This window comes from Triticum urartu, chromosome 1, assembly GCF_003073215.2.
Source record: "Triticum urartu cultivar G1812 chromosome 1, Tu2.1, whole genome shotgun sequence".
NCBI lineage: Eukaryota > Viridiplantae > Streptophyta > Magnoliopsida > Poales > Poaceae > Triticum > Triticum urartu.
Window position 1 is genome coordinate 24,678,326 of NC_053022.1, and position 21,938 is coordinate 24,700,263.

The window sequence follows — 21,938 nt, forward strand, 5'->3', positions numbered from 1 at the left end:
CTGCATTCAATTTCATAAATTAATTGAGCATTCTAATAATTGAGACTTCTTTAACTTCTGTAGTGCGCAAACATAAGGATTGGACTCACAATGAACCATGAAGCCAGCGATCCGCGTCAACTGGATGTCTCATACTTTCATTTTTTTGGCTGTCCTTATGTAAATCTGGTCTATGGTGTCTTGGTGCTTAGAACAGGCTGAAGTGTATGTATGTGACAATTAGTTAATTGAATAAAAAATGTTTGATGCACCTGATGTATGTTGTCTTGGGTGATTATGCTTTAGAACACATGTATATGTATGCAACAATTAGTATCATATGTTAACTACAGTTGTGGTTTCCCAACCAAAATGTTGATCAAATATTGGTTTTTTTTGAGAGATGATCAAATATTGGTTGGCAAAAGTAAACATGGTCTGGTTGTTGGTCAGCAAAACAAACCCTGCCTAACAGTCGGTCAGGAAAGGCTAACACCAAGCCCAACAAAATGTTGGTCGGGAAAGAATTACCCATCAGATGGTCGGTCGGGAAAGGCCAATGAATGCCCCAACAGACTGTTGGTCGGGAAAGGCCCATGGAAGGCCCAACAGATTGTTGGTCGGGAAAAATAACCCTTAGCCGTCAAGCAATCGGTCGGGAAAGACATGTCGGTCGGGAATGGGCTTTCCCGTCTGGACTTTCCCCAACAAACATGATCGGTCGGCAATAGTTTTTCCCAACCGACTGTTTGTTGGTGGAAGCTGTATTTCCGACCAACCTGGCTGTCGAGAATGTAGTGCTGTGGTGTAGTGATTTAAGCCGGCCGCCAGCACCAAAACCCTACCCCCTCCACATTTTCCTTCGTCCATCCGCCGCCGCCGGCACTTTCCACTCCCCATCCACCACCACTAGTAGCCATACCCCCATGCCGCCGGACAAGGGGCCTCCCATTTCTTACGCCGGAGCACCGGCTGCAGCTCCTTGAGCAGATGCGGGCACAACGCGAAGTCTGGATTACTGCGGGGCTACCTACGAATATAGTGGATTCAGAGGAGTTGGAGGAGGTTGAGGAGGAGCTGGAGGAGGATGTAGGGGACGTCGGGACGCGGATCTACAGGCAGAGCAGCAGGCCATCCTCGATTCCCTCCACTCGAAGTCTGATGCGGAGACGAGACATCATAGCCGGCTGGAGATGGAGGCGCACCATGCCGCGGAGGAGGAGGAGGAGATGTTCGCCTACATGGATGAGGTCGAGCAGGAGGAGGAGGAGGAGCCGGAGCCCTCCTACGCGCCCGTCCACTCGGCAACCGGCACCGACGCCGTGGACATCTCCGACGACAAAGATTAGCTATAGGGTAGTACGTAGTATGTAGTACATAGAATTTTTCCCGCATTCTTTGTATGGATCTAGGGATTGAAATATGAGAAACTCGGATACAGAGTAGCTAATTTGAGGCATGCCCGGTCACTGTCCCCTGACGCGCTCGGTCGCGTCCGTGGGACCGGATTTGTCAAGTCCTGTTGTAGATGCTATTGCAATCAGTGTAGCCCATTCTGCGCATGTTACCTTCTTTTTAGAAATTGGTAAAAAGTTTATCGAGTATAATCATAGTAATATTATTTTCTCAAATATTCGTGTGTTCTAAATATTATACGTAGAAATAAATGACTTATTTTGAAATGTTCATGTGATTTTTTCAAATATTCTCATTTTTGTTATTATTCACTTGTGATAGCTTTCACTCGTGGCACATATTCATAATTTCTATATAATTCAAATTTAGTCAGATGTAAATATTTATATAAACATTTTACATTTTACATTTTGCATAACTATAAATACTTTTTGATTATACAAATAATTATTAAATGAAAAAATTATAAATTATTAAAATGAGCATATAAATACTAGAATGTTTGTATGAGTAAATTAATATTTATGAATTATAATGTAACAAATATTTTTCTTACTCTAAATTATACAAACATTGTTATAACTAGAAATAAAAGTGAGTTTATATTACTTTTTCGAAAATAGTACGTCGATACTATTTAAAATTATTGAAATTTTGCCAAATAAGTTATTGTTTGTTTAATATTTATAACACACTAATTTTTGAACTTTATTTTTATTACTATGATTATAATTTACGTATGTTTTACAAATTTGAGAAAAATAAAAGAAAGCTAACATGGGCATGCTTTTTTTTGACAATGGATAGGGATTTTAACCATAAAAAACAAGAAATCATAATTTGTGGAGTGGCGAGCACAGCTGGTTCACTAGCACTAGTTCGAATCCTAGGAACTACAATCTTTAACTAGGATTTTCCCTTTATGCTGACATGTGAGACCCACTGGTCATAGAGACATATATAAAGCAAGCACTAAAGTGAACATGTGTGGCAAGTTTAAGCACCGCCGGTGATATTACCTTATATTTGGTGAAGAAGTACAGAGATGATTTTGTGGGATATCGATGGAGTCGAAGATCAACTGATTAGGCATTCACCTGGATGCAAGCGAGGGAATGCAGAGCTTAGTTTTGTACCTTGCCAAGTGGTTGCAGAGTAGTTTTGGGCACGCTTGGTTGATTGAGAGTAGAACAGAGATGAGAGCATTTGCAGAGTGTTTTGTGAGAGTTGATCAGCATTTTGTGACGGTGCAGCTGCTGTCAGTACGTCAATTTGAAACAACAAAATTATGAATTATTAAAATGTGCATATAATTATTCAAATGTTTGTATAATTAAAATCATTTATGAATTATAATGTAGCAAACATTTGTCTTACTATAAATTATACAAACATTTTTAATATCAGAGCTAAAGTTCAATTTATATTATGTTTCCGAAAATAATACGTCGAACACACTAATTTTTGAACTTTATTTTTATTACTATCATTCAGGTTTTACAAATTCTAGAAAAATAAAAGAAAGCTCAAATGGACCGCACTGATTGCAGCCTACTTAAACCACATGGGCTTTTTTTTACAATATATAGGGACTTTATCCATAGAAAACAACAAATGATTATTTGTGGAATGGCTAGCATAGCTGGTTCGCTACCGCTAGTATGCTACTCCCTACAATACACTAGTGTCAAAAACGCTCTTATGTTATGGGACGAAGGGAGTAGTTCCCAGGGATCTCTGTTGATGGCCTTCACCCTACTGCTCAGCTTGGTAACACCAAATTGCGTGCGTGCACTTGGATGCAATGCAGGTCCTGTATGGCAATGAAAGAGCCAACCAAAGGCTAAAATATGTGTTGTCATATATCAGTGTATCTTATATTGCTGGCAGTAGTAAGCTTTTGTGATCGAGGAAACAATTAATATTCTAGCTGCATGGAGACTAGGAGACTATTTGTGAGCGAGTGTCCTTTTGTGATCGAGTATGATGGATGTGGACTGAATGTATCTTCAGTTTACACCCATGGATACAGTATGGCTCGTCCTTGAGGCTCAACTGATGCTCATCGATTTGACTCTGCATTAAGGACACTCGCTGACATGAAGTGTCACCCTCCCTTTGCCAACAGTCTTCTATCGAAAGAATTCGCATCCTTCAGAAGAAGAAGAAGAAGAACTGACATTGTCATGATCTCACAAGAAAGAAGAGAGCATAGTCGACGCTGCCTGTTTGTTTGCAGCTACACCAATCTTGTTATTCTTTGCAAAATCAATCGGGGATTCAATTCACAGGCAAGAGAAGTGTTGATTTTTTATTTTATTTTCGCGATAAAGGGAAGTGTTGATTTTTCCCCCAACTTCCTGGAGGCAGAAATGGACCCAAAAAACACAGTTCAATTTCGTTAGTCAGCACGCTCTGCTAAATATTTTAGGGGTTGCTCTGCTCAATTTTTTTTTTGTATAGACGAGCAACTGGGTTCCTACTATGTTCAATTTCAGCTTGAGTACCTGGCAGTTTCTTCTACTACTTAAAAGCAACAAACGAACAAAGTACACGGCCGAACAAAACATGGTAGTGAGGTAGTCCTCATAACAATGCGGATAACCAGAGAGGTGGTGACTGGTGAGGTACTATGAGAGTATTTTTTTTTCTCTGCTATTACTTAATCATGCTTCAAGTCGCAGTTGTGTTTTTAGTTCATTCTTCTGCTCTGGCGCTAGTTAACTTGAGTGGAAATCTGGCGCTAGTTAATTGCTCGGAAAGAGAGTAGTGAGCTGACAATACATTTGCTGGCAAAAGAAACTACGGTTATCAATACATCTGTTTAGCAATATGCTAAGCAAAGCACATTGCATATTAACTGGCCGGCTTTATAATTTTTGAGTGTTGAGTATGCATGCACGGAGGGAGTACTTAGTATCTCATCCAGTTTCACTGGTAGAAAAAGGGCCTATAGTCCCGGTTCGTAAGGGCCTTTAGTCCCGGTTCAGGAACCGGGACTAAAGTGTCGGTACTAATACCTCCACCCTTTAGTCCCGGTTCAATCCAGAACCGGGACTAAAGGCCCTCCACGTGGGCAGTGCGCAGAGCCCAGTCAGGAGACCCTTTGGTCCCGGTTGGTGGCACCAACCGGGACCAATAGGCATCCACGCGTCAGCACTTCTGTGGCTGGGGTTTTTTTTTTTTTTGGAGGGGGGGGGGGGGGTTGGGGGTTTTAGGGGGTTAATTTAGGTGTTTCATATATTGTGTTAGCTAGTTATAATTAATAGAGAGAAGTGTCCTCTGTTATGTCTGTGCTTGGTCGACGCTACGTACTATACATACGTATATAGAGAGGACTAGACACGCTAGCTAGCTAGTAAGCAAACGAAGGAAACAGAAGATCGTCATGAACTTATATGCATATATACAGAGAGAAGTGATATCGACCACCTCTCCTTCTCCGAGAGATTGGTCGAACAACAAGTTCTCGTATATCTATCTGACACTACCGGCTACATATATACAGTAATTATCTCTTACAAATATAATCATACGGACTCAGGGTTAACATAGAATTCTCCGTCTTCAGGGATCACGTGGTCAAGAAAGAATGCCGCCAATTCCTCTTGAATTCCTCGCATGCGAGCTGGTGCTAGGAGTTCATCCCGCTTCCGAAACATCTAATTTAAAGAAGGGGGTCAATACATATATATATGAATGAATGAAACTCAACACAAATGATGGTAATAAAATAAAATTGTGAATGTTGTTATTTACGTACTTCATATTGTTCGTTAGAGTACCCGCCCCGCTCACAGGTCGTGTGGCGGATGGACTCGCAAACATAGTATCCACAGAAATCATTCCCTTGTTCCTGCCACAACCACTTTACAAGAAATAGAGGTTAATCAAACTGATAAGCAAGAATGCCAAATGGTATTGATGAAACTAGCGCTTGAATGACTAGTAGATGCGCTTAAAATGCTACTATAGCTAGTACTTACTTTCGGGTGTCTAAATTGCAGCTCCTTCGGCAGTCCCGGAGCTTTTCTGGTGAATTTTCTCCAAACCCTGCGGACAAAGAAAACAATTACTTGATATATCAGGAAATGAACAAAGTTGCTGATATGGTGGATAATGATCGATTTAACTTACTTCTCGAGTATTTGAGTCATGTCTGCATAGTCCTTGGGATCTTTTCGTCTTGAGTCTAAGACGGTTACTAGTCCCTGCTCGAGCTTAATATGTAGGAGAATATAGTGGAAACTGCACACACATGCATAACTCATCAATTACATTACTATAACCTTGACTAATATATAAGGGAAACCGAATACGCACAAGACAGTAACACTCACTTGAAGTTGTAAGGAAAGAGTATTATATCTTTGTTTTGATTTATTATCAACAATTCTAGCATGCTGGCTTCGGTTTCTGCGGCATGAAATTTAACCTGAGTTGCATCTATGAGATTTGTGGTAATGAACCCAATATTCACCGACTTGTCTTTTCTTCAATTCGATGATCTTCAATCTGCATAATATAGTGAGGATGATTATAAATACATGCAATGAGAGCTAAGCTATATAGAGAAACTTAATGACAGAAGTAGTACTACTTACAGACAGTAGCAGGTGACAGTTGCTTTATCGAGGGCCAATTGATTGAAGAACTGATAGAACTCCTCAAATGGAACAGGCAACAGATCAATTCCACCGAGGACCCTTTCCAAAGATTATAGTGTAAATCATTGACCATAGCAAGCACGTGATCACCGGTGCGCATGGCGGGCTTCTTCCGGTGATCTGCCTCGCCTTTGAAATGCTTGCCTTTCTTTCGACATTGATGGTTGGTCGGAAGAAATCGACGATGGCCCAGGTACACATTTTTCCTGCATTTGTCCAGGTATATACTTTCAGTGTCATCTAAACAGTGCGTGCATGCGTGGTATCCTTTGTTTGTCTGTCCTGAAAGGTTACTGAGAGCGGGCCAATCGTTGATGGTCACGAACAGCAACGCCTTAAGGTTAAATTCCTCCTGTCTGTGCTCATCCCATGTACGTACACCGTTTCCATTCCACAGCTGTAAAAGTTCTTCAACTAATGGCCTTAGGTACACATCAATTTCGTTGCCGGGTTGCTTAGGGCCTTGGATGAGAACTGGCATCATAATGAACTTCCGCTTCATGCACATCCAAGGAGGAAGGTTATACATACATAGAGTCACGGGCCAGGTGCTGTGATTGCTGCTCTGCTCCCCGAAAGGATTAATGCCATCCGCGCTTAAAGCAAACCATACATTCCTTGGGTCCTTTGCAAACTCATCCCAGTACTTTCTCTCGATTTTTCTCCACTGCGACCCGTCAGCGGGTGTTCTCAACTTCCCATCTTTCTTTCGGTTCTCACTGTGCCACCGCATCAACTTGGCATGCTCTTCGTTTCTGAACAGACGTTTCAACCGTGGTATTATAGGAGCATACCGCATCACCTTCGCAGGAACCCTCTTCCTGAGGGGCTCGCTGTCAACATTACCAGGGGTCATCTCGTCTGATCTTATACCGCAATGCACCGCATACCGGGCATGCGTTCAGATCTTGTATGCACCGCGGTAAGATGATGCAGTCATTAGGGCATGCATGTATCTTTCCTTCCACCTCCAATCTAGAGGGCATAACGACCTTCTTTGCTGCGTATGTACTGTCGGGCAATTCGTTATCCTTTTGGAAGCTTCTTCTTCAATATTTTCAGTAGTTCTCAAATCCTTTGTTAGCCACAGCATTCTCTGCCTTCCACTGCAGCAATTCCAGTACAGTACCGAGCTTTGTGTTGCCATCTTCCCAATTGGGGTATAACCCTTTTTTGTGATCCTCTAACATGCGATCGAACTTCAGCTTCTCCTTTTAACTTTCGCATTGCGTCCTTGCATCAACAATGACCTGGCGGAGATCATCATCATCGGGCACATCGTCTGGTTCCCCTTGATCTTCAGCACCTTCACCCATTGCAGCATCATTGGGCACATCGTCTGGTTCCTCTTGATCTTCACCAGCTCCCCCCGTTGCAGCATCACCGTATTCAGGGGGCACATAGTTGTCATCGTACTCTTCTTCTTCGCCGTCTTCCATCATAACCCCTATTTCTCCGTGCCTCGTCCAAACATTATAGTGTGGCATGAAACCCTTGTAAAGCAGGTGGGAGTGAAGGATTTTCGGTTAGAGTAAGACCTCGTATTCCCACATTCAGTGCATGGACAACACATAAAACCATTCTGCTTGTTTGCCTCAGCCGCATCGAGAAACTCATGCACGCCCTTAATGTACTCGCAGGTGTGTCTGTCACCGTACATCCATTGCCGGTTCATCTGCGTGCATTATATATAATTAAGTGTCCAAATTAATAGAAGTTCATCATCACATTAAAACCAAAGTGCATACATAGTTCTCATCTAACAACATATAGCTCTCCAGAGCATCTAATTAATTAAACCATACATTGAAACTATGTAAAACATTTCAATGCGAAAACAAATGCGATCATAATCGCAACCAAGGTAACAATTGATCCAACGGCATAATGATACCAAGCCTCGGTATGAATGGCATATTTTCTAATCTTTCTAATATTCAAGCGCATTGCATCCATCTTGATCTTCTGATCATCGACGACATCCGCAACATGCAACTCCAATATCATCTTCTCCTCCTCAATTTTTTTATTTTTTCCTTCAACAAATTGTTTTCTTCTTTACTAAATTAACCTCTCGACAATAGGGTCGGTTGGCATTTCCGATTCACATACATCCTACGATAAATAAAATCTATGTCACGTTGGTCGGCATAATTTTCATAACAATAAATGAACCAATAGGTTATAAAGATAATATACATACAAATCCGAATCATAGACAGGACGAGGGCCGACGGGGGCGGATACCAAAACCATCGCACTATATAAGATGCAATAAATAAATGTAAGAAAATGATACAAGTATCTATCTAAACAGACAAGTAAGAATATTTTTCCTTTCAGAAAGAAGATAAGAACAAGAGGCTCACCACGGTGGTGTCGGTGATGAGATCAGCGCGGGTGATCGACGGCGGTGAAGACGGGGACGGGGCGTGACGGACCGCTAAATCTAGACAAATCTCGAGGAAAATGGAGCTTGGAGGTCGAGCTTCGATAGGAGAAAGTTTAAGTAGTGTGGCTCGGGCATTCCATCGAACACCTCATGTGCATAGGAGGTGAGCTAGAGCACCACAAACCCCTCCCCTCGCCGGCCAGAGAAAAACAGAGCATTGGAGTGCTCTGCTCGCGGGCGAGGGTATATATAGGCACCTCATTGGTCCCGGTTTGTGGCAAGAACCGGGACTAAAGGGGAGCCTTTGGTCCCGGTTCAGGCCACCAACCGGGACCAATGGTGGTGGGCCAGGAGCGAGGCCCATTGGTCCCGGTTCGTCCCACCAACCGGAACCAAAAGGTCCAGACGAACCGGGACCAATGGCCCACGTGGTACGGCCGGCCCCCTGGGCTCACGAACCGGGACCAATGCCCACATTAGTCCCGGTTCTACACTGAACCGGGACTAATGGGCTGAGCCGGCCTGGACCATAGCCCTGTTTTCTACTAGTGTTTAAATCTTGATGAGAGCAGGCGGAAGGGAGACTAGCTTGTACTAGATGGATCCTCATCTTTCTGCTTGGTTACAAGTAAATCAAATCGCCAACGGCGGAAGGGGCGCGGCTACCTACACCACTAAACTCAAAGTTGGATCGGCGAATTTGTTTCTTTTCCTCCATACCTTTGGTTAAGACAAGTGATGTGTGCCTTCAGGAGAGAAGAGTTAATAGTGTGGCCGCGCGGAGAGAGCGCTTGTGTTTTGTTTATATTCTTTGAGTTGGTTGCTGTAACCTGATGAAAGAATTTCACAAACACTTGTTTCAGTATGTATACAGTAGTGTGCATCAGGTCTTTTTTTTCCTTGTTGTTATTATACGATGGCGTTTTCTCTATCACGGCATATGCCCTGTTTCACCACTACATACATAATCATGGATGATAGTTTATTTTTGGGTGATGTTGCCAAATTAAGTTGGCATCTTGCTTCTCTGCAAGTCAGACATGATGGATATGGACTGAGCGTATCTTCAGTTTACACCCATGGAGCTGCATTCAGAAAGAATAGAAACACATCTTCCTTTGCTAGCGGTCTTCTATAGAATTTGCATCGAAACACTTCATTCATTCATTTATTCATTCATTCAGAAGAAGAAGAACTGCCATTGCCATGATCTCACAAGAAAGGAGAGAGCAGAGTTGAAGTTGCATGTTCTTCTTCTTCGCACAATCAATCAGGTTTATCAGAGTTATGATTTATCAGAGTTGAGTTACTAACAGCGTTAAGCTCGTGCCTTTCAACAAAAAAAAAACAAAAAACGTTAAGCTTGTGCATTCTGGAGATGTCAACTGGATGGATGTACGCTAACATGTATAGGAGCCATCTTGAGTTCATTTTCATCTCCAGTCTGACTGAATCCTGTCGTAGCACTACCCAATGTTTGAACTGTGCTAGCCTTATGATTTATGAGTTATGACTTATGAGGCAGCTGCGAATTCTACTCTACATGGAATGTGAAAAATCTATCTAGATTATTCATTCATTTGGACTCGGTTGCAGCAGCTGTTAGAAATGAAGTTGAGAGAAGAGCAATGCGGAGTGGGGGAGATGACACTAGTATCGTGTAGTGGTGTTTTGTGACAGTCCAACCAAGGTCAACAGATTTGGCATTCGCCTGGATGGAAGAGAAGCCAGGCTTCCATTTTGTAGCTTGCTAACTGCAGACTGATTGTTCGTAAAGGTGGCTGCCCGTCAGGAGCTGAAACTCCCAAGAAAGGGACCCTTTAGTGCAGGTGCAAGTCTTCCGAAGCTATGGCACTCAACTTGTTATCGTCTCTGAATTTGTCTGAAGTCTCTGAATTTGTCTGAAGTTGGCTGAATTTTGTTATGCTGGCATAAAGGTCCTGGGCTTATGAGGCAGCTGCGAATTCTACTCTACATGGAAAGTGAAAAATCTTGATATGCTGCGTATTTCATATTATCGGTAACAAGCTTTTTTGTGTTGAGAAAACAATTCATAGTATAGTACTATATGTTGCAAACATGGTGAGAGGTGAGTGAGTCTTGTATGCTGTTTTATGCATGACAGGTGTTTGGGCAGCAGCTGCTGTTAGGAATGAAATTCAGAGAAGATGACAATAGTATATATCGCGTACTAGTGTTTTGTCACAGTCCAAGGAAGGAAGGTCAACAGATTCAGAGAAGCCAGGGTTCTGTTTTGTACCTTGACAACTGCATATATAGCGATTGTAGAGGTACGTGGATATATATAGATGGCCACCTTTCAAGACTCTGAAACTCTCAAGACTCTGAAACTTTTACAAGCGTTTATAAAAACGAAACACGTGGCTGCTTATATATATCCAAGTTATTCCTCAATGCAGTGGATCAAAGTGATGCACCTGAAACTTGAGTTCCGATACTAACATGATTTTTGTACCTGAAACATACCTACTTCTTGTATGTTAAGCTTCATGCAGTAGCCAACGCAATCAAAAGTCCGAACTGATGGAAAGGGCTAGTACAATCCACATATACTGTAACACCCCCTCTCACGTGTGACGGGGAAGACAATTCAACACGTGCAACCAGAAGAGAGCGACGGCGTGCGAAACTCACGTATGACTCAAGAGGCCTCTACGTGGACACAAAGGGGGGCTATCAGCAATTTTTAAATAAATTGCACAAACCAAGACTTGAACTCAAGACCTTATCTCTGATACCAAGTTAAGCTTCATGCTCTAGCCAATGCAACCAAAAGACCGATCTAATGGAAGAGACTAGGCAGCACATTATACGTCAACACTCCCCCTCACGTATGGCTCCCTCAGGCCTAAACGTGGACCGAAAGTGGGCTGCAATTTAATTGCGCCGGCCGGGTCTTGAACTCAAGACCTCTTGGCTCTGATACCATGTAGAAGTGCATGCTCTAGCCAATGCAATCAAAAGACCGATCTAGCCAATGTACATCGCTAGAGTCAAAAGTATGCACGGCGAGACACTAGAGTCAAAATCCAGCCATGGACCAGCTTCTCGGATATGTTAGTGATGTGAAATGTGTTGGTTGTTCCTAGTCTACATGATAGTAGGGCTTATGGTTCAACAGCACTGAAAAAAAAATCATTTTAGCCTGCACATTTGTTGAGGGTGGACTGGAGAAGCTTCACTGGGATTAATATCTGGTGAGAAAATTGCTTTAACAAACAAGGTGAAAAAACATAACCTTGGAGATTCAATTCAACGGGGTTTATTTACACTGACATTATAGTGGCAGCGATAAGCAATCGATCAAGGCCATGTTTTGTTATGGACCATACTCTGACAAAACTGAATTCAGAAAGAAAAAAATATATCTATCTTTGAATTGGTATAGAGATTTATTCCCTCAAGGCGGTCCATATCATTTGACGTGCAGGGCGGTTGCCACTCCACCCCCTACCATGGTTGGCTTTGTGACATCCATCCTGCTTACCACATGTTTTTGCAGCTTGTGCTTCCACTGTGCTGTATATATATACATGGGAAGTGAAAAATATATATTAATGCCTTAAACCCGGGTGTATGGGAAGGGTGGTTTCTCTGCAGTTGCTGCTTATTAGCTTGACATAATTGAAAACCACTTTTCATAAAAGAAATGTCTTTTCTTTTTCACGAATAATAACAGGGAGATCTCCCCCGGCCGGCTCCATTCATGGAAAGAAGCCTGAACAACAAGACCAGGCCCGATTACAAGGTTCAGAAAAAGCAAAGGACTACAAAGCAACCTCCACTGTGATTCAACAGAAGGTACTACTGCACAAGTTCAGGCACGATGGTGCATGCAGATTAATTACCTCTCCACAAGTACATCGATCACACCATACAAAAGATATCAGCAGCTGAGAATGAGCAATCTCCAACAGTTGAGAATGTAAAAACCGTATCCACACAAGTAGCCCACTCAAGTAGAAATCTATTCTACCGAGTATAAATGGGTCAATCGAATAATTTATAGATAGGTAACCTCCATATTCTACACCAAAGGACAAAGCAACCTCCGCTGCGATCCGAAAGAAACTCCACAGGTTCCAGGTACGACTGTAGACGATGTGCTGTTCGAAATAAATGAAGAGGCAAAACTTTAAAATTAAGAAAAGTGAACTTTTGAATACATAACATACTGATATTTTTCATTTCGTTTTTATGGGTTTTTTCTTCTAGATATGGTTTTTCTGTTATTTTTTATATTTTTATACTATAATTCTAATATAAGATGAACATTTTCTAAATACACATTTAAGATTTATTTGTTATATGGTAAATTTCTTATACATAGTGAGCTTTTACTAATTTATGGCAAGATTTTCATATATGATTAACTGTTATTAAATGTATGGTGAACATTTCTTAATATACTATTTATTTTTCAATATGAAATAAAATATTTTAAACCCATACAAAACAATTTTTCAATCTATTTTCTATTTTTTAATCTCCCTCCATTCATAAATATAAGACGTTTTAACTTTTTCTGAATCGGATGTGTATAGACATATTTTAGTGTGTTTGTTCACTCATTTCAATCCGTATGAAGCCCATATTACAATATTTATGAACGGAGGGAGTAGGTTTTCAATTATTTAACTATTTAAAAACGTAAAAACGTACTTGACCCTAACGCCCTGCTCATTTGTTTTTGCCATGGATCGTCATATGACGGCCCATGCACACAGGTCTCCATAAATTCGTGAGTGCTCTTATATGATGCTCACTGCGTTATATGGAGCTCAACGATCAGGGCACGTTAATGGGTCGAATGCCAATTCCATGTCGTCCTGTTTTCTTTGCGGAGCGCTCCTATGGTTTTGATTTTTATATTTCGTACAAAACATGATTTTTCAGAGATAAAATTTGAAAAATAATAATAGTTCAGAAAACATTTTTTTAACACTACATGAACATTTCTAAAAATATGTGAATGTTTTAAAAATATGAATATTTTTTAAAAAATGTGAATATTCACATAAATATGCATGCACACTTTTGTAAAAATATGTTCAGCGTGTATTTCAAGATGATTATCATGTACTAAGAAAAAGCCCACCGTGTTCAAAACAATGTTCACCATGTTTTAATGAATCTTGGTAGGCTTAAGCATGTTCATAGTGTACCAAAAAAGCCTGACGAGTTCAAAAAAATGTTCACCATGTATTAGAAAATATTCACCAGGATTAAATAAATGTTCACCCTGTTGTAAAAATTGCTCCGCATGTATTGTCCATCATCTACTAAATATGACCACTGTGTTTTAAAAAGTATTCACCATATATTAAAACATGTTTTTCGTTCAAAAAAAGTTCAGCATGTTCACCGGGCTGAAAAAATATTCACCATGCATTAAAGTAATGTTCAGCGTGTATTAAATAAACGTTCACCTGCTTAAAAACTCGTTCAATGTGTATTTAAAAATTATTCACCAGGCTTTACGACATGTCCGTTGTGTTCTTTTTCACAAATACTCATATAAAACACAAAGACAAATGTGTTTTTACTAATGAAAAAGGTAATAAAGGGGGGAAAAGGAGCAAAAGAAAGAAGTAAGAAAACAAACAATGGAAACGGGAAAAGGAAAATAGGATAAAATGAGTCTGCAGAATTGGTGCAAAGGAAATAATTCGGCGATAGAAGCACTGATGGGCCAGCAAAACTAAGTGCAAAACTACGCCAAACAACCATGCCACCATCGAAATTATACCAATCCTTAGCAAGGTGCGTTTTTTCATCCCTAGCCAACTCTTCTACTCTACCATCTAAATTGCTGCTCTGAGCTGAGCTGACAATGGAGAAGCTAGCTACCAGATCTCGTCTTCTTCCAGAACGGGATGCTGGAGCCGTGGCTGGAGAGCAAGGGCCTCGCCGGCGCCAACCAGGTGCTCGCCTACTTCGTGGTCTCCAAGCTCGGGGAGCCCCCCGTCGACGGCATCACCGACGCCAACCCGGAGGGCCTCACCGCCGCCTTTGGCAACTGGGCCCCCGCCGTCGCCGCCAGGCTCCAAAACGGAGGCCTCACCTGCAAGGTCCATAGTATATTAGCTTCCATTGGATTTCGGCTTAAAATGTCCCAAACTTTCTGGCTTAGTACTACTCATACTCCTGACCAATATCTGAAAAATACAATACTCGTCTGTGAGATTTCTCAGGTGCTTGACAAGGACGCCTTCGAGAAGCAAATGCTAGAGAAGCTCATTTGGATTTCAGCCTTCATGCTCGTCGGAGCTCGTCATCCGGGGGCCACGGTTGGCGCGGTCGAGAAAGAGTACCGGTCCGAGGTAATTTCCTCTCCTACTTCATGAATGCCTTACATCTGTTTGAGACCCGAGCTATTTCGTTCCATTAGTTCATAGGCCCCAAAATAATACTCCCTCCGTCCCAAAGTAAGTGTCTTAACTTTGTACTAACCTTAGTACAAAGTCATACTAAGCTTAAGACACTTATTTTGAGACTGAGGAAGTAGAAGAGTATGTCATCAAATTGTTGTGCAATGATATAGTAGTTTTTTTGCCCTTCACTTCCATTACAATAATAACAAGATGTTTTATTCAACAAAGCATTGTCTAGTTGCTGTTTTGGAACTGTCTCTGTTAACTTTCCAGGGAAAAAGGACTACACGGGATCCATGTCTTTACCTAACCTCATCAATTTCTTGATAATACTCCAGGATTGAGCTTAACGACATCTGTCCCTAGAGCAACAGACACTCATTCTTCCAACAAGATCCATTTGTGTTTTTTTTTACCTTTCGCAGGTATCCAACCTCATAGCTGAATTGGCATCAGCTGCGGCTGCAGAGCGAGGGCTTGCACTACAAGAAATATGTTAATACGTGACAGTTTTGATCCATCATGGATTAGTGGAAAACTGTCATGGGTGCCTGTCCATGACAGATTTGAAATCCGTCATGTATATCGCGTCATAATTTGACAGCATACCTTACATGACGACTCTTGTCCGTCATGCATCTGCCCCAGGCCCGCCCAGGCCCAATCCATTGTGACGGAACAATCCGTCATGGACTAACACATGTAAGATTTTTTATTCACCAATTTGAATGACGTGTCTACCTACGTGGATAGTATTTTCCGTCACAAAATTCATCGTGGCTGAGCACATTAACCCACTTCTTTCAGCCCAATTTTTAGTATAATGCATTACACAAAGCCTAATGGCAATTTTGGTCCAAGAGAAAATATTTGTTAAGTACAACATTACACAGTTCAGCTCTATGTATCTACATAATAGCAGTTTGTAAATTCCTCTACAAAATGATAACTTGCAATTTTTATTGACAAAATATATCACACATCATAAGTACACTTCATTTTACATCAACAGATCATACAAATTATCGAGGCTGTTATTTAGGTTCTTGCCGTCGGCCCTCCTGATGTTTGATTATGATGAGCAACACCAAGTAGCACACTGCCCAATCTTACCTGCATATTCACAAGAACCTTAGATGATTGTATATATATGAACAGGTAGTAGAAATAATATTATTACAACAAATATAAAAATGATTTCCATGTCCAAAATTCTTAAATCTTATAGTGCCTATAAATGAGAATAGCAATGTATCTACTATAAAATAAGAGTAAACATGAGGTTTCTTAAAAAATTATCAAAAGCAAAGTGTGTCAAATGAGAAAGTAATACACACGTCACAGAACTAAGTACTATATCATTGAGGTTGTCATTCAGGTTCTTGTCGGACCTCTTGAAGGCAACTATCATTTTGTCGTCATACCTAGAATATTTCACTAACAAACATATGCATGACGTGAAGCCTCTGATCATCAAACCGGGCACCGTAAATTTCAAAGGTTCGTATGTCAACAAGTTTACAAATGAAACTCAAATATTTAACCTACAAGTTCGTCTTGAAGTGCTGACAACAGTAGCATAACCTAAATGCGTTTTTTGTTTTTTTTCTTTCGCGAGAGGCACGGTTTTGCTTCCGCCAGAGGCACGGTTGTGCTTTTGTTAGAGGCACGGACGTGCTTCTTTCGGAAAGGGAAAAAACCCGTGTTTCCGGTTCGGTTTTTTCGTCGGTTTTTTCGTCCGGTTTTTTCGTGAAAAAAAAGTTCGTCAAAACCTATCAACATGGGATCTAGTTTTGAAGATCTCGACGCGAGGAATCCAATGGCGAAAGCGGTTCGAGATTTGGACACACGGTTCAAGAGATAAAACATTTTGAATAACCAGATCTATAAAAAAAGAAAAACTTCCAGGTTGCGACAAGTGGCGCACATGCAGCGCGCCATGTGCTTTTAGTGATTTCGCTGTTTGATGTTTAATGGTCAAATAAGAATCACCATGATGAGGATACCCAGCTACTCTGCCTCATGTGGCTTTTGTGCCTGGAGGCGACGCACTAGATGAGGATCTGCCGCTCCCAGCGGTGGGGCGCCGGAGAAGGATCCGGGCAGCCGTTGCGCGAGGCGACGGGCCGGTGGATGGCGTAGGCACTGCAATATAGAAAACGATATCTCGAGAGAATTTGAGCCCTAAATAAAATATATACTTTTTGAAAATATAGAACCTTAATTAATTTATTTCATTTAAACTGGTTTGCGAACATATTTTTTGCATCGAAATTGGGAAGCTTTATTAATCAACTAGAATCCAATTACAGTATGCGAGTAGAATTTTTATAGGCAAATAATTTTTTTTCAGAACAATGGAAAAGCAAAAGGTTGCTTGCTTCAGGGACGCACATGGCCTCAATTTCATGGTCCGCTTCCAGTAAGGCACATGGCATCAATTTCATGGGCCGCCGCAGTAGAAATCAATTATCTCCTGAAAAGGAAAAAAATGAGACGATAGAGATTGGAGAGCAGAGGGTTCCACAGTCGGGGAACAAATCGGTAGCTACACTGCCGGACGGTCGACAGGCCATGGACCTTCGCCGCTGCCGAAAGATCGCTCTCCAGCTGTCTAGCCGGGATCCTGCTCCATGGCGGCACCATGGAGTGTCCGGATAGGGGAGCTCCGTGGTGGTGCCGAGCCAGGAGAGGAGCAGCCCAGCACCGTCGACCGGGCTACGAGGAGGATGAAGGGGGCACCTCCACCGGCCAGTTTGGTAAGCAGAGAGGGTGACCGTCATTTGGCGTGTGCACGAGGCGAAAGCACATCTTGGCACAATTTCGTTTAGTCTCGATGGGCTACGTAAGGCCAACTCCACCGCCCGACTCTAAACGGACGTCCGTTTTATCCGGATTCTGTTCGTTTGGGTAGGGGTTTGGCGTCGTATCCGGGCCTGTCCTGGAATGCGGTGGCCGTGCGCCCAGCGCGCGGCCGCATCCATTTGCCCCATCCTATCCGCGTATATTTCTTTGCAAGTCCTTAAACTTTTTTTATCATTTATTTTCAGTACATGACAATACATCATCACATTTTGACTAGTAAAACAAGGCCAAAGAAAGCAAGAACCACAAGAATACATTTGAGAAGATACCCAACTTCCATAACTGCTCCCTTGAGTTGGGTTAGTGCCTTCTCGATGCATTCATTGTTGATCTGTGGAGGAGGCACGACGTTGCCCCCTCCTTTCTTCTTCAAGTCAGAAGTCGACGTTGCTTACTCACACGTAGTATCGTGCCTTGTTGCTTCTTCGCACGTAGTATCGTGCCTAGACTCTAATCTAGCAACAAGTGCATTTGTCTCATCTAAAGCCTCTAGGCTAGCTAAAAGTGCACGAACATGCACTACATTTCGCTCTATCAGCATATCGATGTACTCTTCTTCCCAATACCAAAACTTGCATCCAGTCTACACAATAAAACTTAAAGTTAGCACCACTAGTCTAATCCAAGAGCACAAACATGCACCGAAGCTAAAAGAGCACATACCCCATCGTTTAAGCACTTGATGAACACCCATCCGGGATGCTCCGGTGTTGTAGACACGCGGCGCACGACCACCCTTGGTCCGTCCTGTGCCACCGACGGGCGGGCCAGGGGAGGACACGCGCAGACGACCCACGCGTCCGCGTGGTGTCCGTTTCACCCCAAAAGCGGCGCAAACTTGGGTTGCGGATGGGTCGAAAGCGGACACAAAACGGACAAAAGTCCGTTTGCTCCCGCGCGCTGGGCCGCCTCCTTTGTCCCTTTTATCCCAAACGGACTGGGGCGGACAGGATAGGGTCGCGCGGTGGAGTTGGCCTAAAAGAGGCTCACATTTTTTTTCGGTGAGAAAGAATCTTACTCAGTTGCTATAGTTCAAATGATGGAGGTGTGCTGCATTTCGCATATCATAGATTCATCCATAGTGGTTGACTAGTTTTTCTAGTGGGGGGGGGGGGGGGGGGTAGTGATTGACTAGTACTCATCGTCCCAAAATTTTTATCTTAGATTTGTCTAGATACGGATGTATCTAATACTAAAATATGACTTGATACATTCGTATTTGGACAAATTTAAGACAAGAATTTTGGGACGGAGGGAGTAGTACCCAAAAGCACCTGGAGGTAAAACTGGCCCATGTGCAAACATTTTTAAAATATATTTTTTTCAAATTTGTTAACTTTTTGGCAACATTAACATATTTTCAAAACTATATTCAAAACCATTTTTTTGAAAATTATAAAACATTTTGTGTTTTAAAAATTATAAAAAGAAAGAGCAAAATAGAAGAAATCCGAAATAAATAAACAAAACTCAAAACATAAAAAAGTCAAAAACCTTTTACAAAGTTTCCAATACCGGTCAGGACGGTTCCCAAACCAGATGTTGTAATAGTTTTCCAATCTAAAATGGATCAGCCCATTTACATCGCTGGCTCTCAAACAACGACATGCCTTCGCCACCTGAGAGCACCCAACTACTCTGCCAATCCCGGCCGCTGTAGCTCCATGCGGGTCTGCCGCGCGTGGAGGAAAGATGTGTTTTCTCAAAGTCGTATATATCAACATGGCTAATTTGGTTTAGTCTCGATCGGCCCGCATGTTCTTTTGGCGAGAAAGAATCTTCTTCGGCGGCAATAGTTCAAGTGATGGATGTGTTCTTTTCATTTCGCATATCATAGATTCATCCATAGTGATTGACTAGTACCCAAAAGCACTTGAACTAAAAAAAAAGAGTACCCAAAAGCACCCGCGGGAGGTAAAACTGGGCCAAGTGCAAACATTTTTTCAAATACATTTTTTTTCAAATTAATATTTTTGACAACGCGACTATATTACCAAATTTGCCAACATTTTTTGAAAATATTTTTCTTGAAATTATAAAATAGTTGTGTTATTTAAAATTATAGAAATTAAAGTAAAAGAAACTGGAATAGACAAACAAGAAAACAAAAAAGGTAAAAGAAAAACCTTCCAGAATTTTCCATTAACGGTCAGGGTGGTTCCCAAAACAAGATGGTGTAGTAGTTTCGCTATCTAAAATGGTCTGCCCATTTACATCGTTAGCTCTCCCTCCTGCAACATGCCTTGGTCACCGGAGGGCACCCAGCTACTCTGCCTCTTACGGCAGCTGTAGCTCCACGCGGGTTGGCTGCATGTGGAGGCAACACGCCGGAGGAGGACCCAAGCTGCCGTCGCTGCGACATTAAGAATGAATGCTTGAGATAGTTTGAGCCCTAAATGAAATATATAATTTTAGGAATACAGAGTCTTAATTATTCGATTTTGTTTAAACCGGCATGGGAATTTACTTGTCGTCGAAATTAGGGAGCTTTCTTAATCAACTGGAATCCGATTACAATCTGCGGGTAGAGTTTCTTTTTTCAGAACAAAAGAAAAAAAAAGGTTGCTTGTTTGAGGGACGCACATGGCCTCAACTTCATGGGCTGCTTCCAGTAAGGCGCATTGGGTTCAATTTCGTGGGCCGCTGCAGTAGAATCTGTCTCAAAAGAAAGAAAGAAAAATCACACGATAGAGAGCAGAGAGGAGCTCCACACTTGGAGAGCATATCGGTAGCCACTTCGCCGACCCGTCATGGACCTTGGCCGCCGCCTCCAGCCGTCCGGCCAGAACCCCGCTCCATCGCGCCACCGCGGAGTGGCCGGACGGGGGAGCCCTGCGTCGGCGACCGGTATTTTATTCAAACCGACTTGCCGACCTGAAGCTTCTACCGTCTTCACTTGTAGGCTAAGTAACTGCCATTGGTGTTGCATGCATGTATGCAAATCATCCGAGACAAAGTTTAACTCAACACTTCTAGGCCGGTAGGAGGAAGGAGGCTACGCTGCATGTTGGCTAACAAACACGACTTAGAAGTACTAGACTTCTCAAGAACGGACGTTTGGCTCTCGGCCTCCTTAAAGATCTTCTTTTGAAACAAATCAAAATTCAAACCTTTTAGTTTCAAAAAAATCTGAAAGAAATTGTGCAAGTAAACAAGGACGTTGTATGCATGTGTGTAAAATTTTAGGATGAAAAACGTTGAAATACGACCTGTATAAAAATAGACAAATTCTTGACCTGAGAAGATGAGTAGTATCATGTGTTAAAAAGCCCCAGATTTATCTTTTTTTTTTGCACATACCTCATGTCAACGTATTTTGCACTGAAAGTTTGAACACACGTGTGCTATGCCTTCATATATATCTGTGTGTGTTTTTTCCAGAAGTTTTGAAACATAGAAAATATGAAATTTAACGAAATTCGAATTTTTCAAAACCGAGCTCCAAAGACAATATTCGTAGACTTCTCTAGCAAATTAGACTAAAGCAGCGACTTGAGCTTGTAAGTCGGTTTAAACTGTCCTATAAAAGGACGGGTGCTGCCATTTTCAGTATCACTGCTCCAATCCAGCCTCAGTTAGTACTCCACTCCGGTGCATGTGTGTGCGCATTTTATAGACTGCACTAGCTGCAGTTCTTTGGTGGTCTATCCTTCATAAATCAGTACACCGCGCGCTAGTTTTTCGGGAAAACAGTAAGCAGAGAGGGTGAGCGTCATTTGGCGTGCTCACGAGGCAAATTAAAAGCATATGCCTGAGGCATCAAGTAAAAATTCCATACCCTGCTTTGTCCATGGAAAAAGGAAAAGAAGCTGCTTTGCTTTTGTTTTGCTTGCTCCATCCATGGGAATGGGATGCTTTGCTTTGCTTCTCCCCACCGCTGCTTTACTTTACCCACCTCCGGCTGCCAACCAGTTAGCCGATGGCATTGCTTCCCACATCCCAATCCCTCCAGGCAATGCCTCCTCCTTGGCCTCTGCCGGCCCCCCCTGCTAATATTTTTCGCCACCGACTGTTGTGCCGTGCAGCGCATCCCATCAATCTCAAAGGTCTGTGACGTAGTTCAAGTTGAATTTGTATTGTATCTTTCTTTGATTACCTTGTCGCCTGAGCCTTGAGGTAGTTCGTTAGTGTTCAAGTTTTATTTCCTTGTCTCTGTCTTGCTACTTAAAATTCAACTTACTTGCCTCTAATTGCAATCACAGCACAAGGCCAGCAAGTTGAACA

General features: G+C 42.1%; 1 protein-coding gene across 1 annotated transcript; it reads left to right on the forward strand.

The window, feature by feature from the left end:
- The first annotated feature begins 14,323 nt into the window (after positions 1 to 14,323).
- LOC125532611 lies at positions 14,324 to 15,349 on the forward strand. The gene is made up of 3 exons (XM_048696611.1): positions 14,324 to 14,546; positions 14,670 to 14,798; positions 15,275 to 15,349. The coding sequence occupies exons 1-3, from the start codon at positions 14,352 to 14,354 to the stop codon at positions 15,347 to 15,349; spliced, it is 399 nt and encodes a 132-aa protein (XP_048552568.1). The 5' UTR covers positions 14,324 to 14,351.
- Positions 15,350 to 21,938: the final 6,589 nt, after the last annotated feature.